General features: G+C 66.1%; 4 protein-coding genes across 8 annotated transcripts; 2 read left to right on the forward strand and 2 right to left on the reverse strand.

The window, feature by feature from the left end:
- Window positions 1–163: 163 nt before the first annotated feature.
- On the reverse strand, window positions 164–4,430 carry CDK10 (cyclin dependent kinase 10). 4 transcript variants are annotated; one of them, XM_075039780.1, is made up of 13 exons: window positions 4,036–4,157; window positions 3,408–3,480; window positions 3,103–3,174; window positions 2,892–2,994; window positions 2,658–2,739; window positions 2,185–2,252; window positions 1,796–1,848; window positions 1,603–1,672; window positions 1,411–1,470; window positions 1,141–1,264; window positions 945–1,066; window positions 723–775; window positions 164–649 (listed from the first exon to the last, which is right to left on the reverse strand). In XM_075039780.1, the coding sequence occupies exons 1-13, from the start codon at window positions 4,129–4,131 to the stop codon at window positions 546–548; spliced, it is 1,080 nt and encodes a 359-aa protein (XP_074895881.1). In that variant the 5' UTR covers window positions 4,132–4,157; the 3' UTR covers window positions 164–545. The 4 variants fall into 4 exon arrangements, with proteins under 4 accessions (XP_074895881.1, XP_074895880.1, XP_074895882.1 ...); XM_075039779.1 differs by having other exon boundaries at window positions 165–649; window positions 927–1,066; XM_075039781.1 differs by lacking the exon at window positions 4,036–4,157 and adding an exon at window positions 4,410–4,430 and having other exon boundaries at window positions 166–649; window positions 927–1,066.
- On the forward strand, window positions 4,366–10,155 carry CHMP1A (charged multivesicular body protein 1A). The gene is made up of 7 exons (XM_075039783.1): window positions 4,366–4,462; window positions 4,693–4,712; window positions 5,214–5,291; window positions 5,685–5,831; window positions 6,344–6,472; window positions 6,992–7,179; window positions 7,967–10,155. Exons 1-7 carry the CDS (start codon window positions 4,456–4,458, stop codon window positions 7,986–7,988), a joined length of 591 nt encoding a protein of 196 aa, XP_074895884.1. The 5' UTR covers window positions 4,366–4,455; the 3' UTR covers window positions 7,989–10,155.
- Window positions 10,156–11,303: 1,148 nt separating this feature from the next.
- Window positions 11,304–15,677, reverse strand: DPEP1 (dipeptidase 1). Of its 2 annotated transcripts, XM_075039786.1 has the most exons (10): window positions 14,673–15,677; window positions 13,573–13,705; window positions 13,279–13,411; window positions 13,038–13,188; window positions 12,833–12,902; window positions 12,448–12,624; window positions 12,272–12,356; window positions 12,112–12,187; window positions 11,801–11,936; window positions 11,304–11,578 (listed from the first exon to the last, which is right to left on the reverse strand). In XM_075039786.1, the coding sequence occupies exons 1-10, from the start codon at window positions 14,789–14,791 to the stop codon at window positions 11,414–11,416; spliced, it is 1,245 nt and encodes a 414-aa protein (XP_074895887.1). In that variant the 5' UTR covers window positions 14,792–15,677; the 3' UTR covers window positions 11,304–11,413. The 2 variants fall into 2 exon arrangements, with proteins under 2 accessions (XP_074895887.1, XP_074895885.1); XM_075039784.1 differs by lacking the exon at window positions 14,673–15,677 and having other exon boundaries at window positions 13,573–13,958.
- A 407-nt stretch (window positions 15,678–16,084) lies between these two features.
- Window positions 16,085–18,711, forward strand: LOC142036540 (sulfotransferase 2B1-like). Its single transcript, XM_075039787.1, has 6 exons — window positions 16,085–16,299; window positions 17,213–17,421; window positions 17,590–17,716; window positions 17,794–17,888; window positions 17,961–18,141; window positions 18,248–18,711. The coding sequence occupies exons 1-6, from the start codon at window positions 16,161–16,163 to the stop codon at window positions 18,361–18,363; spliced, it is 867 nt and encodes a 288-aa protein (XP_074895888.1). The 5' UTR covers window positions 16,085–16,160; the 3' UTR covers window positions 18,364–18,711.
- Window positions 18,712–21,257: the final 2,546 nt, after the last annotated feature.

Consider the following 21,257-nt stretch of genomic DNA (forward strand, 5'->3'; position numbering starts at 1 on the left):
ATCACCCTGCAGGAGCAGCTCTCGCCTCCCAGGAGAGCAGGGCCGCACTCCGTTTAAGGGAGGCAGAGCTTAGGGGCATGCTCAGACCCTGGGGCTGGACATGCAGCACAGGGAAAGCAGAGCAGGGCCACGGCTTCTAGCCCAGCTGGAACCAAGGAACAAAGTGATTCACTCTGCACCACTGCTGCTGGCAGGTGCTTTTATTAACAGCAAAGTTGGGGTTACCCCACACAGCCAGCACTGGCCAAGGACCCCCCTGGGCACAGGGCTGGCCCCGCCAGCACCCCAGCTTCTCCCTGCTGAGCCCCGAGGGGCCCAGAGCCCCATCTCTCCTGCCCCCAGTGCTGCATTCACCCAGCCCCAGCCTGGAGCCTGCCCAGGGCGGGTTGGGTCACATCGCTCCCCCGCCGCAGCCAGGCTGTCCCCGTAGCGGTGCGGGGAAGGGAATTCAATCCCGGGAGGGGATGGAGCCCACCACGATGCTGTTCCACCAAGGAAAACAGTCCTGGCTGGCGTGCGCCATGCCTCCTACCACAGGCCGGTGCTCAGGGCTTGCCGCGCTTCGCCTGGGTCTCCGTCCCTGTGCTGGCAGCCGCTGCTCGCTTGTTGCGGTGGTGGGGGAAGGTGGGCATGAGCTCTGGCTCGCAAGCTGTGGGGCAAAAACAGGGGTCAGCGGGACCCAGAGCACCCCAGCCCTGCCCCAGGGAGGGGGGTTTACTCACGGAGGGGTTTCTCCTTGAAGTAGGAGCTCTCCAGGCAGTCTTTCGCTGTCGCCCTGTGGGGATGAGGGGACATGGCAGGCACCCCCCAAAGGCCCACAACTCTGGGGACAGCCCTGCCACAGGGGTAGCGTGATGCTGGCAGCCCTGTCCACAGGCAGGTTTTCTCCCCTGCTCTACCCACGCAGAGCTGCCGACAGCTCTTACCGCTTCTTGGGATCGTACATGAAGAGGAAGTTGAGCAGCCGCAGCCCGGCCTCCGAGAGCCAGGGGAACTTGTGCTTGAGGTTGTTGTAGGGCTGCTTCCGCAGGGTGTACTGACTCACCAGGGGCAGCTTGGAGAAACCCTGAGGGGGTCGGAGCGTGAGGCAGAGGCAGGGAGAGCAGGCAGGGCAGGCAGGTAGCAGGGGACTGCTCTCACCGGCCATATGTTTTCATTGGGCGTCCCCAGGAGCTGCACAATGAGGTCGATCTGGTGGATCTCAGAGGTGCCCGGCAGCAGCGGCTTGTGGGCCAGCAGCTCGGCAAGGATGCAGCCCACAGCCCTGCAGAGCAAAGGACACACAGGGCAGAAGAAGCCCGTCCACTGACCACCCCCCTACCATGGGTTTGCACACACACACACACCCCCCCCCCCAGGCCCCTGCCTGGCCAGCCTCAGCCCCCTCCTGCTCTCCCCTTCTCCCCTTACCACATGTCAATGCTGGTGGTCTGGGTTGTCATCCCCAGCAGCAGCTCGGGTGCTCGGTACCTGTGCAAGGGACAGCACTGTCTCAAGGGGACCATGGCAGAGCTGGCGCTAAGGAAGCCCCCATCGCACTACGAGAACTCACCCGCATCACCCCAAGCCAGCGCAGCTCAGCCCCGGGCGCTGGCCACTCACCAGAGCGTGACGACTTTGGGGGTCATCGGCTTTGGCGGCATCCCATAGGTGCGTGCCAATCCAAAATCAGCTGCAACAGAGACTCAAGATCAAGAGAGAGACAAGCTCCTTGCTCCAACTGTGTCACGGAGCGGAGGGAGAGCTGCAGGCACATCTGTGGCAGAAGCCAAATTGGCAGCTGCCAGGGGCTCACCTATCTTCACACAGCCTTTGTCAGTCATGAGCAGGTTGGACACCTTCAGATCCCTGTCAGGAAACAGAGAGCGGCTGGTCAGCACTGTCCTTCAGGCACAGCTTCCCCCATACCCGTGCTTCCCCAGGGCTCGCAGGCAGCTACAAAGCCCCAGGGCTGAGCCATCACGAGGAGAAGCAAATCTCATCATTCAGTGGCCTCCTTGCCCCACCAGTGCTCCCACACAGAGCCACGGATTTGCCCACAGCTACTCCACACCATGATCCTTGCTCACAGGACACAGGTGTGGAAGGTGAAGAATTACACCACAGTTCAAGGATCAGCCAGCTCCCTCCCATCAGCCCCTTCTCCCCACATCCCCTTCCCCCCCCCCATCCCACTGCTCCCACCTGTGGATAATGTAGTTCTCATGAAGGTACTGCAGGCCCTTGAGGACTTGCAGGATGATGCACTTCACCTGGAGATAAAGGACAGGAGCAACACCCCCTGCAAGAGCAGCTCCAGCCAGGCAAACCCCTACGGGTTAAACCCACTCAGGTGCCCTGTGGTCTGCCACATCTGTCACTGCTCTGCAGTGTGTTGGTCCCCACGTCCTCCCAGAGCAGCTAACAGGCTGTCTGGGGGTACATTTTCTCCCCACTGTTTCACTGCCAGTTTGCTCCAGCCCAAAACCCAGCCTGGAAAGTCCCTGGAGCATTCTGTGAGAGCCAGCAAAGCCCAGGCTCCCCACATGGCCCAGGAATCCCGGCTCACCCAGTGCTCCCCAGCCCTGCTGAAGCCCAGCACAAGGTCCAGGGAGTCCACACCAGTGCCCACTGTGTTTTGGCTGGAATGGTAGCACCCTCTCAGGCCCAACCTTTACCTGAGCCTCTGAAAAAGGCGTCTGCATGTTCTCAAGAAGGCTGGCTAGGTCCTGCTCACAGTAGCCCATCACCAGGAAAATACTGTCATAGATAAGACACAGTCAGGAGCCTCCCCCAGGACACCTCTCCTGTGTCCCAGCACTCACAGCGCAGGTCTGTGCTGCAAGAGGCAGCTCAGGGCACTGAGAAGGGTCTGAAAGGCAGAGAGGGCAGGATGAAGAGGGGACCCTCACCTCTCCAGATGGTTCCCTACAACCACCTCCTTCAGCTCCACAATGTTGGGGTGCCGAAGCTGCAGGAGCAGGGTGATCTCCCGCAGGCTGCTGATGGGCATTCCTGCAGAGAGCAACAGCTGAGCTGCACAACTGCCTCGAGCAGGGGCCAGGGATGCTCCTGCCCACCCCAGGAGCTGCCCCCACTACAGCTCACCCACTCCTCCATTACCATCTTTCTCATTGTCCATCCGCACCTTCTTCAATGCCACGGTCTCATCCGTCAGGGTGTCCCGAGCCCGGTCTGGAAAAGCAGCACAGGCCACATGCTCAGCACCAAAAGGCAAACACTGGCTCTATTGTGAGCCAGCAGGACCCCTGTACTGATGAGCCTCCTCTCAGCCTTGGTTCCCCCAACAGCACCCCCCAGCTCCAGCCCAATGTGCTCCCGCTGTCAGGATGTGGGCAGATAGCTGCAGCCCACCCAGGAACTGGCTCTACCCCAAGCCCAGAGAGAGCAGCCAGCACTGCACTTACACACTATGCCATAGGTGCCCTCTCCAATCCGATTCAGCTTCTCGAATTCCTTCACACTCCGGCATCTTCCCAGCTGGAATAACAGAGCCACATCACAGGTGAGAATGCTCTCTGGGGCAGCCCTCAGAGGCTTCTCACCAACCTTCCCAGGGACGCAGGACCTCACTGACAGCCCAAGGCCTGAAGCTGCTACACCCTTACCTCTCACCAGGCAGACCATGGTGCTGCTCTGGTGCTTACAGAGCAAACCAACATTTCAGAAACACCGCAGGCACACCGGCTCAGCCAGCAGCTGGGACAGAGTCAGCTCCTCCGCCCCCTCCTGCCCCCAGCCCTGTGCCAGCACACCCTCCCTGTCACCTCCCCCCCGCGGCCCCCTCACAAGCTGCTCCCAGCCTGCAGGCCGCCCAGCTCCCTTCCCAGCCCACCCCAGCAAGGAGGGGGGAACCTGCATGGCCACCGGCCCAGGACAACCAACCCCACCCGCCCCCAGCAGGCCCCAGGCCCACCCACAACCCAGGGGCCTGCAGGCCTCTAGGACCCTCTCCGCCTCCCTCTCCACCCAGACACCTCCAGCAGGGCTGGGACCCCGCTCCGCTCGCTCACCCACACGGCCCCAACCCCTCACCCGGTCGGCCGCCGGCACCTCGAAGAAGCCCTCGCCCCGCAGCCGCCGCAACCGCAGCGGCTCCAGCTCCCCCTCAGCAGAACCCCCCTCCGCCATCACCGGCCCCGCGCATGCGTCGTGACGCCACGCACACGCCCCGCCCCCCGCCACGCATGCGCCGTATCACCTCCTTCCCGCAGACCCCGCCTCCCTCCTCAGCACCGCCCCCAGCAACGGTTGCTAGGCACGGCTCGAGCCCTATAGCAAGCGCCCTGGGAGGGTTTTATACCTGTATGGCCCCGCCCCTCCCTGTGACCCCGCCCCCTCTTCGCTCCCGCCCCGCCCACGTGACCTCGCCGCCCGGCGGCGCTCTCGCGAGTACTCGGCGCGCGCACCCCGGAAGCGGGCGGCGGCAGAACCCGGAAGCGGCGGCAGGGCAGGATGGACGGTAAGGGCGGGCGGACTGTAAACGGGCCCCTGGCACGTCGGGTTGTTTTTTTTTTTGGGGGGTGGAGCTTGTTCTGCTGGGCGGGGGCACCTGGGGGCCGGGATCGGAGGCCGGGGGGGAACCGGGGCCGGGGCTATGCCCCGGCCCCGGTTCCCCCCCGGCCTCCGGTCCCGGCCCCGGCGTTGTCCCCGGTGCGCCATCCCTGAGGCCGTGCTCTCCTTCCCTTCCAGACACGCTCTTCCAGCTGAAGGTGAGGATAGCGGCGGGGTCCTCCGTCTCCCGTCACGTATCGCCGTTCCGGTGGCCGGTCCCGGAGGACCGGTGACGGTCTCCACCTCTCCGGGAGGTACCCGGGGAACGTTCCGCTCGCTGACTCACATCTCGTCGGGGCTTTTCCTCCCTGCGGCTCCTTAATAGAAAGAAGCTCTGACCTGCAGAGATCTGCCTTCCAGGAGGCGCAGGGGTGCCCCGGGAGCCCCGCCGATACCGGCGGCTGCGGGGAGAGGGAGCCTTTTAGCCGGGTTTGTCCTCCGGGGCCGCCGTTCCCGGGCTATTCCCGGCGCTTCGTTCTCGGAAGCGCTGAAAATTGACTTCCCGGTTTACTGTATGCTCTGGGGGTCCCTGGAGGGAGGGGGTCCGTCTCCCCCGGCCGGTATTGCTGGGTGGGCGAGGCGGCTGGGGCTCTGCTCACCCCGTGTTCCCAGTTCTGTTGCTGCTGTATCCTGATGCTAACCCGTTGTTTTCTCTGCAGTTCACAGCGAAGCAGCTGGAGAAGCTCGCCAAAAAAGCCGAGAAAGACTCCAAGGCCGAGCAAGCCAAAGTCAAAAAGGTGGGTGGGAGCTCGCCCTGTGCGTGTGGAGCTGCTGGGACAGCTCGGCTCTGCCAGCCCTTGGCACTTGCCTTCCGTCAAGGGACTGGGGTAAAGGGCAGGTTTCCCCTCGCCTCAGGCAGGTTTCCCCTCGCCTCAGGCCTCGCTGCGTCTGTCAGCTCGGCCTCCCAAGTGTTTTGAGTCCCACCCTCGGCTCTCGGATCTGCCGGGTGGATGCGGTGCGTGCCTGCGACGCTGAGAGGGATTTCGTTCCCGTTTGAGGGCGTGCTCAGCGTTTTGAGGGTCATGGGAGAGGCGCTTCCTGCTGGAAACCTGTCAGGCAGAAACAGATTGCGCTTGTTTATAAATCTGCAGTGGATTCTCTGTGCAAGTGGTTGCCCTTTGCCCTTCCAGGCCCTTCAGCAGAAAAATGTGGAGTGCGCTCGTGTCTACGCAGAGAATGCTATCCGTAAGAAGAATGAGGGGCTTAACTGGCTCCGCATGTCTTCCCGGGTGGATGCGGTGGCCTCCAAGGTCCAGACAGCAGTGACGATGAAGGGGGTAAGAGCCTCAGCGTGGGCGTGGGGCTTTGAGACGGGTCTGTGCCCTGCAGAGAGCGAACGTTGGCTCTTCCCCTCTCACTGCCTTGAACCATCTTGGGCTTCCCTGTCCCCAAAAAGGATCCTGCTAAACCTTGTAGTTAGCTCAGACCCTCTCAGTCAGGTTCAGCCTCTGAAGACCCCATCTGGGATGGCCTCTCTGCTTTGTCGGGGGCTCAGATTAAATCCTTAATTGGTGGCTGCACAGAGGGAGAGGGTCATGCCTGGAGCCTCTTGCCTCGTGACGTGTGTGAGGGTGGTGGGCTGGGACCCGTCCCGCCAGGAGGGCTGCCCGAGGTCTTCAGTGACTGCAGGTGGCTGGAGAAGCCTGCCGTCAGGCAGAGCCCATCCTGCCTCATAGCACTGCTGTGGGCATCAGGAACGCTGGCTTGTCTCTCGTTGACCTGGGTTTTACTCTCAGCAGTGATGTACTTTGCTTTGGGGGAGCGGCTGTGAAGCAATCTCCTCTTGCAGGTGACGAAAAACATGGCCCAGGTAACTAAGGCTTTGGACAAGGCTCTGAGCTCCATGGACCTGCAGAAGGTGTCTGCGGTGATGGATAAATTCGAGCAGCAGGTTCAGAATTTGGACGTTCACACGTCGGTAAGTGCCAGTGGCCTTGGAAGGGTCTGGGAGGGTGGGCTTCTCTGTGAACTGTAACACAGTGCCTCTTGGGAGAGAGCCAGGCCCCAGCTGTAAATCGGGCTTCCGCAGCAGTGCTCTGTTCCCCTCGGGGACTCCAGCCTCTGGTGTGGGAAACCCCCCGAGCTGTTCACACAGCTCTGTCCTCTGTGTTTGAGAGATATGAGAGACATTGGGGAAGATGCGTCTCTGCTGCCTGACAGGGAAGGAGTTTGCCGTGCAAAGAGGCGAGCGTGGCAGACGGGGAGAAGAGGGAGGGTGGCTGTCCCCGTGTCATAGCTAGCCACTACTCAGAGGGGGTCTTTGGCAGAACCAGACCTTGCTGCCCTCCGCTGTAGCCCTGCAGTCAGGTTTGAGGCTGTTGTGGCTGAGGGGGCCGGTGGCGATGTGGGATCTGCAGCCGGTTCTTTGGGAGAAGAAACCGGGCTGGGCCGAGTGGCTTTGCCTGCAGGGTAGGGTGACAGGTTGTCTCTGTCACAGGTCATGGAGGACTCCATGAGCTCCGCTACCACGTTGACCACGCCGCAGGAGCAGGTGGACAGCCTCATCGTCCAGATCGCAGAGGAGAATGGCCTGGAGATTATGGACCAGCTCAACCAGCTCCCCGAGGGGGCTTCAGCAGTGGCGGAGAGCTCGGTCCGCAGCCAGGAAGACCAGCTGTCGCGGAGGTTTGTTTTCTCCCAGGTCCTTTGCCTTGTGTTTGAATCCTTCCTAGGGATCCCTCACCACTATGAAGGGAATGAGTTAGCCCGTCACGGCAGGCCAAGTGGGTGCTGAGCTCCCTCTCTCATGCTCAGGCAAGCCAGAGCCCAGCAGTCCCCTTGGTACCCTGCGCAGGCAGGCCAGGTGGCTGTTCGGGGCTGTGGGACCACTTTGGGCCTGAGGATGGGGGTGGCTTCTGGCACTCAGCAGCGAGCTCTCGTCGATGAGATGCAGAACAGTTTCCCCCTGCTCTGTGTTCGCCCTCACGCAGCTGCTGTTGCTCTGGGAATGCTTGGCGCTGACCTTCAAACAGCTCCGGGAACAGGCTGTCTCCCTGGAACTGCCCCAGGAGAAGCTGATGGGTTTCCTCTCCCCGGTCCCTCCCTGCTGTTCCCCATGCAGCCACCACCGGGGTCCATCCAGGGACAGCCCCCAGGCTGCGGTGTGCTGCTCTGGGAGCTGGGGACAGCCCTGGGAGAGGGTTCAGGCGGGCTGCAGGGGCGAGGCACCCGGAAGAGAAGCCAGGAGCCCCTTCTCTGCAGTACCCCGCCTGCGTTGCTGACAGATGCTCCCAAGTTAACCCCAGGCAGCTGTGGCCATGTGCTCCAGGGCGGGATTTCTTGCACCTCTGCCCCAGGAGGGAGGTTTCTCGGCAGAGACGTTCCTTGCACACGGCTGGCTGAAGGGTCCTTCTGAGTCACGGCTGTTTCCTGCTGCTCTCACGTCAGTTCCCTCTTGTGCTCTCCCTTCCAGGTTGGCTGCCCTGCGGAATTAAGGTCTCCTGTCGCCCCTGCGGACTGCTGTCCCGCACTGGTGGTGTGGTGTGTGGGGTGGAGGGGCCCGGGACTCCTTCCCCACCTCCGCTACGTCCTTGCTCTGACCCAGCGGCCAGGCGGAGTCGGCCGTCCCCTCCTCCAGCAGCACGTCCCCAGCCCTGCCTGCCTGCATTTAGACTCTTCTTTTAGGGTGTGACGGTGACAACTTTTCCCAGAACAGGCAGTGATCCTGGCAGGGGCTTTCTGAGCAGAGACGGCCTCTTTCTGGGCTTGAGGAACACTTTGCTGGTTCTGATTTCAGGGTTTGTTTCATTTGAGAGTTGCTGCTGGTTTCTGGCAGTGTCTCACGATGCAACGTCCCGCTCCTGATTTAACATAAAAGGAATCCTTCTGGAGGCGGGTTGCGGTGTCTTCTGAGGTGCTGCTTGCCTGACTTTCCTCTGTGCGTAGCACAGTTCTGTTATCTGTTTTAGACTGGGTCTCCTAGCTGTGGGCTGTGTTTTCCTCAGGGCCCGCATCAAGGAGCTGTTTACAAGGAGCAGGGAGATCCCCACAGGCAGCGGTTTGGGAAGGGCTGTTTTCCCGGCTGTGGTGTTTCTGGGAAGGTTAGTGCCTTGCAGGAAGGGGAGGTTACACTGTGGCATCTCTTCCCTCGCAGTGACCTTCCCTAGCCATAGCTGGGAGTCCTCCTTGCAGACTTCACCTTGCTGATCACTAGCTCCTTGTCCTGCCGGGCCAAACCTCCCTGGAGCACTGTAACACAAAGTGACCTTTGAAACGCTCGTCCTGCCCTGCGCAAGCCCGTGTGTGCGTGCATATAAATCCACGTGTTCCTCATCTCCAGCTGCTGTGGTCTGGAAATGGTTATGCAGGCCCTGACCTCCCACGTGGATCAGTCCCTGCCTCTTGTCCAGCAGCTGGGAGCGGATTGCAGCGGCTTCCACTCTCAGGCTCGCAGCTGTGGTGGCCGCAGCCTCGTCCCCAGATGTCCCCCAGCTGGATGGGTGTGACAGTAAATGCTAAACCATCCTGAGAGCGTGTCTCCCTGCACTGGCTGTGGCTTGTCCCCTGGATATCTGCTGCCGGTTTCCTTTCCGCTGTCCCCACCTTGCTGTATCTGCTCCGTGCTGCTGCTCGCAGAGCGTGTAACCTGGCTGGATGAGAGGGGGCTGCTTCCTGCGTCCCCTCTCCTCTCGCTGCTTGCAGGGAAACGCGGCTGCTCAGCATTCGGAGCCTTCTCCTGGGGCTGAAGTCTTCTGTGCCCCTTCTCCTCTGCGACTCCCAGGCACCACCGAGGTGCTGGATTGATGGGAAGCTTGCCGGGAAGGAAATGTTAGTTTCCTTTGGCTCTCACGGGGAGGAACTTTAACCACAGGCTGTAAATGAGGGCCATGCAGCTGCCAGGTCTGGCGACGCTGAGCTGTGCTGCGTGTAGCCAGGAGCGGGCAGCTGGTCCCGCTGCAGCGGGGCAGCTCTGATTCATCGCTTTTCAAGGGAATTCTAAGGCAAGCATGCACAGCTGCTGCTTTGGGCTGTGCTGAGAGGATGGAAGGGAAGTGTGGGGGAGAGCGGGAGGCAGCTCCTACCCACTCCCAGCGCTGGCTGATGTTTCCAGGCTGCTGCGCACCACCCAGGGCACCCGGCCTGCCTGTGTGGACGTGGGGCAGGACTCGCTGCGGGCCAGGGGCCATCTCCACAGCACTTGCAACGCAAACACTTTTCATTGTTTTCATTATTTCTTCTGAGTTCAGTGGCCTTGGCAGCATGTGTCTAGTGACCGACAGAGCCTTCTTCCCTGATGCATGCAGCCATGGGGGTGCAGGGTGGTGACTGAGGAGGAGGTGGCTTTGGGCTATGAAGTCATTTGTGTGTGTTGGAGCGTTGGATCTTGTGCCACTTCCCCATGGGCTGGGCAGAAAGCAGAATCCCCCCTGGAGACTTGTGCACGCACCCCGGAGTGGGTGCCATGCATGGGTGCCACCCATGGGGCTGGGGGGTACCCTGGGAGCCCCTGCCCCTGGAAATGCTCCTTTTTTCAATGTGATGTTTCTCTGTGGTTTCATTTGTGTGTTTTTTAAAGCTTGTCTCATTTGCCTTTTCTTTTTCTTCTTCTCAAACCCCTGTTGATTACCTTCTGCTATTTTAAATAAACAATCCCTGAACATCCATCGTGGTGTGTCTGGGGGCTCGGAGGCGAAGAGGGGGTCCGTGGTCCCCTCTGCCTGTGGCACAGCATGATGGCTGTGCACCGTCCCCTGCCTGGGACAGAGGACCTGGTGCTGAGGGGCTGCCTTGGATGGGGCTGAGATGAGGAGGAGGAAGGGGTCTTGCTCCTGCAGCCTCCCCTCGCCCACTCTCTCGCTCTCCACACCAGGGTCACCATCTCTGGGGGTGCCAGAGGGGAAGGGGTCCTGACGAGTCCCCTGTGCCACCCCTGCAGGGACCAGATCCCTTCGTGTAGCCAAGCTGGGGGGGAAACAGGCTGAGCAGATGCTGTCATGGCCCCGGCGCAGCCGACACTGGCTCGCCGGCTTGAGTCAAGCTCCTTTTCCCCAGCATGGTTTTCGGGCTGCCGTGCTCCCTGCGCTCTTCTCCACACTGTACCCTGGCCCTTGTGGGGAGAAGGCTGGGATCCCCGAAGGGGAGATCCCTGGCTCGTAACCCCACGGAAGGCGTCCCGGTGCTTTCCACCCCGGTCCTGCCCTCGGCACCCACCGACAGCAGCTTCACCACCGGGGACGGTGGCTGTGGCCCGCTGTGGTTGCCGTCCCGGCGGGGACCGGGCACATCCCTTCCCCGTGCCGGGCTGGCAGACAGGACCCTGTGCCTTCGCCAATTTGCGAATGCCACAGGAAGATGGCTCTCCTTCTCCTGCCTGTTTTCCCGGTGCCCAAAGCCGCCTCCGCTCCAAAGACAGGCTGTTCCCAAATGCGAGAGGAAATTGCTAAGAAGATAATTGAGTAGCCAATTAATTAGCTAATGATTAATGTAAGCATCCTGCGGAGGCAGGCCTACAGCCACCCTGGCCGTGTGTTGCAGCGATGTATCACTCCCGGTGTGGTGACAGCTTCCCAGTGCCCTGGGCTGGGTGCCCACCAGACCCCTACGCCTCTGCTCTGCCGGAGCCAGGGGCACGCAGCCGCGGTGGCCGGCAGGGTGCCGGCGTGGCCGGTGACGTGCCGGGGTGGCTCATCGCCTTCGGCCAAGAGCAGGGCAACGGGGCTGGGGCTGGCGGTCCTCGCAGGGTCCCGGCACGGACGCATGCTGCCGGCGGTGCTGGAAGCATGGCTTTATTTTGCTCGCGGGGCCGGCGCGCAGGTGGGGAGGGGTGGCAGGGTTGGGCCCAGCCCGGCTGCCAGCGGGCCAGCTGCCGGCATCCTGCCGGGCACGGTGCTGGGGCTGCGGTGGGAGCCGATGCCGGGTGTTAGGAGAGCAGAGAGTGGAGCAGGGCCAGCACCAGGGCTGCCGGCGGGAGCCGGGCTGTGCCGGCACCGTTGGTGTACCCGTAGCGGGTCCTGCACGTCCCCTCCAGCGCCTCGAAGGCGATGGGCTTCTCGTGGGCAGCCGTGCCTTGCAGGGTCCTCTTCACCTGCGACGGGGGACGGGGTGGGCTCCCGCAGCGAGGGGCAGTCCCCGTGCCCCACACAGCCTCCTGTCACATCCCCGTGCCATCCCGAGCCCCGCACGTCCCCGTGCCCCCCCTTCACCCCCTGCCCTGCGTGCCCCCGTGCCACCCCATGTCCCCGTACATCCCCAAGTGCCGTACGTCCCGATGTCCCGCTTGTCTCTGCCGTCCCCGTGCCCCGCTCACCTCCTCCACCTTCCTGAAGACCCGGAGCAGGTTTTCAGCCAGGGCCGCCCTCACCTCTGCCTCCGTCCAGTTCCTTGCCAGCAGCTCGGCCACCAGCGCGGGGTACGTGGAGACGTCCTCCAGGCCGGCGGGGAGCCTGCGCCAACCCGCAGCTGGCAGCCGTGCCGGGGGCAGCCGAGACCGGCGGCACCCACCTACGGCACCCCCAGCCGCCTGCGCAGGGCACGGGCGAGACCCCCACCACCACGGCAAGTCCCCAGAGCCGGGGACGTGCTGCCCCGTCCCACCAGCGTGCCCGTCACCCGCTTTACCTTGTGACGCCGTCGTAGTCCCCGCCGAAGCCGACGGACTGGGCACCGGCCACTTTCTTCACGTGGTCCATATGGTCTGCGGGTACGGAGGGGCTGGGGTGAGCGGGGCGGTGGGGGGACACTGCCACCCCCCACCCACCCACCCGGGCATCCGCCTCACCTGCGACGTCGGCCAGCGTGGCATTGTCGCTGCACGTCACGTACTCGTTGTAGAAGTTGATCATCACCAGGCTGCCCGTGGAGGCCTGGGGGAAAGGTGGTCCTGAGCCCTGCGGACCCCTCCCCGCCACCGCCGGCCCCCCCCCTCCCTGCCCGTGGCCGTGCCCCGGCGCTCACCACCATCCTGAGCACGTCGTCGGGCACGTTGCGGCGGTGCGGGCAGAGGCTGTAGGCGGACGAGTGGCTGAAGATGACGGGGGCTTTGGAGAGGCTGAGCACAACCTTCATCGTCTCCACCGAGACGTGGGCCAGGTCCACGATCATGCCCAGGCGGTTCATCTCCTGCAGCACTGTCTGCGGGGACGGGGACGGGGACGGGGACAGGGCTGGGGCCAGTGAGGGGTGCACGAGGGGCCGTGGCAGCCCTGCATGGAGGAGGGGGACACCGTGCACCCGCTGCTTGGCTTAATAAGCCAGCATGGGGCTGGTGGGTGCCAGCACCACGTCCGTCCCCCCCCGGCCGCCGCTCCCAGGCACGGCTGCCGCCGCTGTCCCCACTCACCTTCCCGAAGGGCGAGAGGCCGTGGTGCAGGGGCGGCTCGTCCCCGGTGTCCACCAGCCAGTTGTCAGCCCTGCGGAACGGGGGAGAGCATCAGGGCGGCCCCCCAGCCACGTGCCCCTGCTTGCCCATACGACCTGTCCCCCCCCCCCCCCCCGCTGATGCTGCCCCCGTCACCCCATCCCTGTCCCCCACCGGGGGCTGCTACCAAGGGGTGTTGCAGCTGTGGGTGAGGGTCATGTAGCGGACGCCCAGGCGGTAGAAGGTGCGCAGGACGCCCAGGCTGCTGTCGATGGAGTGGCCGCCCTCCACCCCGATGAGACTGGCCACCTTCTTGCTCTGGAAAGCCTGCTGGATGCCTGCGGGAGGGTGGGGGACGTCAGCTGGGGTGGGCACCGGGGAACCCGCATCCCCCGGGGTACCGGCATCCCGTCCCCGTGCCTGCTCACCGGCGCTGTCCACGACGCAGGCGAAGGTCTCGGGGTAGAGCTCACACATGCGGTGCACTACGTCGATCTGCTCCAGCGTGCGCTTCACCGCGTCCTTGTTCTGCGTGTCGCAGGGTACGTACACCGACCAGAACTGCCCGTGACGGCGCTCGGTGAGTACCGGGAGCCCGGCTCTGTGCCCGCTGCCGCCTGCCCCGGTACCCCTGCCCACCCCGGTGCCCTCCCCGGTGCCCTCCCCGGTGCCCCTGCCCATCCTGGTGCCCCCCGGTGCCCCCGACCGCCTCGCCATCCCACCTGCCCGCCCACGTGCCCTCTGTGCAGTTTGGGGATGTTGGTGTGGGTGCCGTTCAGCAGCATGAGGTTGGCTTCTGGCAGCCCCAGCTGGTTGTTGAACTTCTCGAGGAGCTGCCAGGGCAGGTCGTTGTGCCTGGGCAAGGGAAGGAGCGGGAGTGAGGGGCTGTCTGGTCGCCTCTCTGTCCGTCTGTCCAGCCAGCCTGCCCATCTCCCTGTCTGCCCACCCATTCCCCGCTCATCCGGCCAGCGTTCCATCCATCCATCCACCCACCCACCGGTCCATCTGTGCCCTCTGCCAAAAGCCACCCCAGCGGCTCCGTCCGGGAGCTGGGGACAGGTCACTCCCAGGGGACAACCCCACGTGGGACCCCCTTTTGCCGGCCAGCAGGGAGCCGGAGGGAGGCTGGGGACCCTTCTGTGCACCCTTCCACCCACCATCCCCACTCAGCGCTCACACCCGGGGGAGCCAGCCCGGCATCCCTACGACAGGGCCGTCACCGTCACCGCTGCGGGGATGTAGGGACATCATGGCCACATGGTGTCCCGCACCCAACGGTATCGCTGGGGAAGTGCTGGGAGCCAGACGCACGGGCGGGCTCCCACTTCTCCCCTCCTGCGTCACCGTCCCCACATCCTCCAGCTCTCCCTGCTCCGCGCCCGTTTCCACTGCCACGGCACAGGGCTGCTGCCACGGCGGACCCCCGCGGAGGACCCGAGCCCCCTGAGGATCCCGGCACAAGACTGGGAACATCCCTTAGGACACAACCCCGTGGACCCGTTTGCCCCAAGCAGGGACTTCCCCCGGGGCAAACTCGCCCCCGGCTTCCCGGCACCCTGCCCGCTCCCGGTTGGGCTGCACCACCGGGGATCCCCTCGGCCGCACAGCCCCGGGGGGCCTGGCACGGGGATCCCCCCGGGAGAGTTGTCCCCTCACAGCCCCACGGTGCCCGGCACGGGGATCCCCCCCAGCAGGGAGAGGGCTGTCCCCAGTGGGGTTTTCTGGCCAGGGTTTTTTCTCAGGGTGCCGAGAGCCACAGCCAGCCAGGCAGGCGCGACGGCGGTGGCAGGCACGGCGGCGGTGCCACGCAACCTTTGCTCACCCGTCGATGACCGGCGTGGTCGTCATGATGCGCTCGGCCTCTTCCCGGTGATGCTGCCCGGCGCAGGGCGGGAGCAGGCACAGCACCAGCGCCAGCGCCAGCACGCTGCCGCCCGGCATCTTCACCCGCTCGGTGCCGCTGAGGGACGAGCCGGCGCGACCTGCCGCCGCCGCCGTGAGCCTTCTGAGCACACGCACCGGGACGGCTGCCCCGGCTCACCGTCCGTCCCCTCCCGTCGTAAATAAATAACCAGGAGCCGCAGCCGTAACCCCACCCTGCGTGCCCTGTGCCCCTGCCGTGGCGGTGCCCGCGTACCGGGACGGCATGGCGGCGGCCTCCCCCAGCCCGGCCCCGGGTGGCAGGGCTGCACCGGGGCCTCTCCGCATAGCTGCGGTGGCGGTCCCAGCCCCTCTAATGCAGCCCAGATTTATTTTTTTTTTGCTGGGAAAGCGCCGGTCCCATCCCCGCTTTGGCCTCCCCAGCGCTGGCACCCGCCGGCCCCCCTGGCTGGATGTTGGCACCGCCGGCATCCCCGCCGCCGACGGCCAGGGCCCGGCACCCCTGTCCCTCACTCACCCCGGTCCCGGGATGCTCGGGCAGCCGCTGCCTGCGACGCCTGGGAAATGTTTTCCGGCTTGCGTGCCGACGGCGGGGCTGGGACGGGCTCCGGCCACCCCAGAGCCACCCCCTGACATGGCGTCGGGCGCTGGGGAGTGGCCGAGTGCCAGCGCACCCCGCGGCTTTGTGGCGAAGCCGTCTCGCCGTGGAAGAAAGGCCGGGGGGCAGCAGCCGGAGCGGCGCGACCCCGGCGTGGGATTGCTGACGGTGCCGCGTGGGTGCCGGGTTCCCCCCGCCCCCGTCCCGCCGTCCTGACGCAGCATCGCGTGTGGGGAAACTGAGGCACCCGCCGGTCCTGTGGCCCAGCGCCCACGGTGCGGGGGGACCCCGGCCGGCTCCTGCGCAGGGGCCGGCGGCGGCCGCGGTGTCGCGCGCGGCGAGAAGCATCGTGAGGCTGCTGGGAATGGCGCGGAGCCACGTGGAGCGAGCCAGCCCCGCTCCTCGTCCCAGGGTGTGCCGGGATGCGAATCCCTTCCTCCGGCACGGTGCCGGCCGTGGGGAGCCCAGCTGTGGGGAGCCCAGCTGTGGGGCACACGGGATGGCACTCCCGGGGTCACCGCGGGCTGCCGTGGCCGGCGAGGCTCCCGGCACCCTTGCCGCCGCTGGGCGAGCGGGGTGCCCCCCCCGGCTCTCCTGGCTGCAGCGGTGGGTCTGGCTGCACGGGACCCCCGTCCCGTCCCGTCCTGCCCCAGGGGTGTCCCCAGCCCCGGGGCCATCCCGCAGCCCCCCTGCCCCGCAGCAGCGCTCTCCCGGCGATGGCCCCAGCAGGAATGTGCCGGGGGGGGCCCAGCGTCCCGCCCGCCGGGATGCCTTCCTCTTTTGCAGCTATTTAAGACCGGTCGCCAGCGCGTCCCTCGCAGCGGCCGGGCCATGGATCGGATGGAGGTGACCGAGACCTTCGCCGGCATCTCCCTGCCCGGCCACCTCCACACCCAGGAGTCCCTCGGCTTCGCCGTCACCTTCCCCTTCCGTCCCACCGACGTGGTCATCGCCACCTACCCCAAATCAGGTGAGGGGCGGCGGGGCGAGGGGGCAGCTGGGGGGGACGAGGAGGGTGCCGGCCAGGGTTGGGGGGACGGGAAGGGACTGGGGGGCAGGGGGTGTGGGTGGGACTGGGGACCCCCAGGCTGGAGGCGGGGGGGGCACGGGCAGGCTCTACCACGCGGCCCTTGGCTTGCCGGCGGGACCGGGAGCTGCCTGCGTGGCTGGGAGGGGGTCGGACTCGGGGCCAGCTCTTTCCCGAGCAGGGTCCTCCCCCCTGGCCCCCGCAGCCCGGTGGCCACCGGCCCCTGCGGGCAAAGCGCAGGGGACCCCCGGCCCCAGCCATCGGCTCCCACCCCCCCAGAAGCCTGGCACTGTGGGTGGGGGGCAGCCGCCCCCACACCCCCCCAGCCCCGTCCTGTCCTCAACCCTGGACTGGTGTGACTGAGTGGTGGGGGCTCTGGGGGTCCCAGACGGCACTGCCAGCCCAGCTGCTGCCCCGTGCCATGCTGTGCCGTGCCAATCCACGCCACGCCGCGCCGAGCTGTGCCGATCTGCGCCGCGCCACCCTGTGCCGTACGACGGCACGCCATGCCCTGCTGCGCTGCGCCACGCTGTGCCATGGGGTACCGTGCCATGCGGTGCTGAGCTACGCCATGCCATACAGCGCTGTGCTGTACCACGCCGTGCCACGCTCTGCCCGTCTGCGCCGAGCAACGCCATGCCACGGTGAGCCGTGCCATGCCGTGCCACGCCATGCCATGGCGTGCCATGGTGAGCCGTGCCGTGCCATTCCACGCTTTGCCATTCCACGCTGTGCCACGCCTTGCCATGGCGCATGACGGTGAGCCGTGCCAGGCCATTCCACGCTTTGCAATGCCATGCCGTGCCGTGCCGTGCCCGGCGCAGGGCTGGCGCTGCCCTGACGCCCGCTTCCCCAGGCACCACCTGGATGCAGGAGATCCTGACGCTGCTGTTCAGCCGCGGGGACGTCCTGCCGGCCAAAACCATCCCCAACTGGGAGCGGGCGCCCTGGCTGGAGCAGATCTACTTCAGGGAGGCGCTGCAGGATACGGCCGCCCGCCGGCTCATCACCACCCACCTGCCTGCCCGCGTCCTGGCCCCTGCCCTGCAGCAGAGCAAGGCCAAGGTGAGGGCTGGGGGGGGGGGCTGGGACGGTCTGGGGGTTCCCCACAGGGGTATCTTGTGCCTACGGGGCTTCCCGCAGGCAGGGTGATTGCCGGGGGCTTTCTGAGCGGGGCAGAGCGGAATCCCCCTCCCCGGCCGTGGGGCTGATGCCATTCTCCCCCCCCCCCAGGTGATCTACGTGGCTAGGAACCCCAAGGACGTCGCTGTCTCCTTCTACCACTTCCACCGCTTGGCCAAGTTCCTGCCCGACCCCGGCTCCTTCGACACCTTCCTCACGCGGTTCCTCGAGGGCACGGGTAAGGGCTGGGGGGGTCCCTGGGGTCCCGGGACTCGGCCACGGGGCCCCTCCATCACCCCCCCATCTCCCCCCCAGTGCACTACGGCTCCTGGTTTGACCACGTCAAGGGCTGGCTGGCCCAGCGGCAGCTCCTGGACATCTTCTACGTCACCTACGAGGAGCTCCACCAGGTGAGCCCCGGTGCGTGTCCCCGTCCCCGTCCCCACCGGCTGCCCCGGGGCTGACCGTCCCCTCCGGCGCAGGACCTGCGCGGCACGGCGCAGCGGCTCAGCGCCTTCCTGGGCTGCCCGCTGGGACCGGAGACGCTGGGAGCCCTGGAGCAGCACTGCAGCTTCGCCACCATGCGGGACAACGCCATGGTCAACTACTCCCTCATTCCCGCCGAGATCATGGACCACAGCCAGGGATGCTTCATGAGGAAAGGTGATGGGGGGGACACGGGGTGTGGGGGGACACGGTGGGGGGACACCGGGGGGGGTGCCGGCCCCGGCTACAGCCTCCCTGTCACCCCGTCCCCTCCGTCCCGCAGGCGTGGTGGGGGATTGGCGCGACCACTTCTCCCCCCTGCAAAACGCCCTCTTCAACCGCCTCTACCAGGAGGAGATGGGCGACCTGGAGCTGCCCGCGCGCTGGCCCATGGCTTGAGGGTCCGAGGAGCCGGGGGGGCCGGTGGCGCTCGGCTCCGCCATTGCACAACGCGACTGACCCCCCCCCGCCTGCCGAGCCCCACTGCGGGGGGGGCACCCTGCGTGGGGTGCAACTTATACACCCCCGTGCATCACCCCGGGGGTCGGGGCTGCAGCGGGGCTGGGGTTTGGGGGGGACGTGCCGGCTGCCTGACAATCCCCCCGCCCCGGGGGACAAGGGGACTTTTCCGGTAACACATTGCAGGCATCCTCATGGCCTTCCTTCCCCTGGGGTGGGGGCACATGGCCGTGACCCCCCCTTCCGCCCAGCCCGCCCTGCAAAAATAAATATTTATTGCTGTTTACAGCCAGGCAGCGTGTTCTCACGGGCGTGGGACGGGAAGCGGCGTGCCGGCGGCGCCAGCAGCGGGAAACACTCGGCGTTATCGGGGGCCGGATCGGGGTGGGGACCCGTCCCCGGGGACCTTATCTGTGGTGGGGGGCAACGGCCGGGTGGGCAGCGCAGGAGGCCGTGGCGGGCTGCCAGGCCCCGCGATGGGGTCACGGCACAGCTGCGCGGTGCCGGTGTTTGCCGGCGGAGCTCGCGCCACAGCGCTGGCTCCTTCAGCAGCACCCAGGGCCCCCCCATCCCTACCCCACTGCATCATCGTCTGCAACCCCCTCCAGATAGCCTCTGCCCCCCCCCCGATGCCCCCTGCACCCCAATGCCCCCTGCCCTGACTCAGTGCACCCCTCATGATGCTTTGGGGGTGCTGCAGTGCCCTGACCAGCCTGGCTGGATGCCCCCCCATGCCCATCTCCCCTCCTGGGGTCTTTGCACCCAGGGGCTTGTCCCATCCTGGCCCCCCCCCCCCCCAAGCATCCTGGGGTGCCCCAGGTGGGCAGCACCCCCAGCCCCTGTCCTGCCACGCTCCGAAGAATTGCCGCATCAAGCTGCTTGGGAAGCACAGGCACCACCAATAATTAACCCCTGGCTTAATTAACCGGCCTCCACCAGGACAGTGTGGCACAGTGCCGGGGTGGGGGGGGGGGGGTGAGGGCTCAGCCCTGGCACGAGCAGGACCCCTCGACAGCGCTCGGCCAAGCCCTGCTGCACCGCTGGTGGGTGCAGCCCAGCTGGGTGACACCGGGACCCCCCAGCCCCGTGGGGTCCCCCTGCACCCACCGGTGGGTCACCCACGCAGCCAGCCCCCCAGATGGGGGTGCTGGGGCAGACCCCTGCCCGCGCCGAGGGCCGGCTGCCGCCGCAGCCTCGTCAGGCGCCGGGTTTCTATGGCGACGTCTATTATCCTGCTTTATAGGAGATGAATCAGGAGCTATAAATACGCGGGTTGATCGGGGTGGTGCGGGCAGCGCGCTCTGCCTGCATGCAGGAGTGCCGGCAGCGGGCAGCGCCAGAGGGTCGCGGCGGTTCGGCGTGGCCATCCCAGTGGACGGGTGAGTGGCTGCCCGGACCGGGAGAGGCTGGCACCCCTGTGCTGGCACCCAGGGTGACGGCGGCATCCCTGGTCCCGCAGCCCGGCTCGGTGGCACCCGCCTGGCAGGGTTTTGGGTGGCCCCTGCCCCGTGACGGCTGCCCCGGACCCCAGTTTCAGTCCCTGGGGTGGCTTTGGGTGACACCCCGCTCCGGTGGACATCACCGCCCCAGGAGCATCTGCCGGCACCGGGACGGCAACACACGGCGGGTGAAGGACACGCGGCGCAGCGTCGCACAGCGCATGGCAGTAGGCAGCTGGCACACGGAGAACAGCACCCGGCGTTTGGTGCAGCAAGTAGCGCGCTGCACACGGCAGCGGCGTGGCGCAGCGCCCGGCGTGCAGTACGCGGCACAGCATGGCACATGGCACAGTGCATGGCGTGCAGCATACAGCACACAGCGCGTGGCACGTGGTGCATGGCATACGGCACACGGCACAGTACATAGCAGATGGCACACGGTCTGTGGCGCGTGGTACGTGGCACAGTACATAGCACACGGCACACGGTACGTGGCACATGGTACGTGGCACACGGCACACGGTATGTGCCACACGGCACGTGGCACGGTGTACAGCATGCAGCGTACAGCACACGGCACAGCGCGTGGCGTGCAGTGCGTGGCACGCAACCCACAGCACATGGCACACGGTACATGGCACACGGCACGTGGCACGTGGCACAGGCAATGTGCCGGGCAGGGGCAGGAGGCGGGGGCCGGCGCTGCCTCCGCTCCCGCTCCCGTGGCCTGGATTTTGGGGCCGCGGCAGCCGGCAGCGGCGCAGCAGGGCAGTCGGCTGCTCCGGCACAACTTGAAAGCGGTGGCTGCTCAAAAGTACCGCAGCTTCAAAGCGCCGGCGCTCTCCTGCACGCTGCCAGTCACGAATCCCCCTAAATATAGGGGCAGCTGGAGCGCCCGGCGGCAGCGCCCGTGCGGGCAGCCGGGGCTGGGGGACACGTCCGGCTCTCGCTTGCTGCCGGCCAGGGCTGGGCAGCGTGGTGGGATGGTGAGGGGCACGAGGGGCGCCGGGCAGCACCCCGAGAGCTGCCTGTCCCTCTGCCCGCGCCCCGCTGAGCACCCGGCAGGGAGGTTTGGTGTTGGCGCCCAGAGAGCACGCGGCACGGGGCTGGTTGCTTTATTGGGGGGGGTCCCCCCCCCCCGCACGCTGGGGAGGGGGTTTCGTCATGCAGCCTCCAAACGACGTCACAGCGACAGAAAAGCGGGGACCGGGGGGACCACGGGGACAGCAGGGACGGAGTGGGAACGGGCCACGGGGCACCGACCACTGGGACCGGGCAATGCCCGCTGGGGACCCCCAGTCCCCTGGGCAGCGCAGGGAGGGGGGCCCTGCACCGGAGCACCGGGACTGTCCCCGTATCGCGCTGCCGGCTCCCGGTGCCCCCCCTGCCCGGCCA

Source organism: Buteo buteo, chromosome 11 (assembly GCF_964188355.1).
Source record: "Buteo buteo chromosome 11, bButBut1.hap1.1, whole genome shotgun sequence".
NCBI classification, from domain to species: Eukaryota; Metazoa; Chordata; class Aves; order Accipitriformes; family Accipitridae; genus Buteo; species Buteo buteo.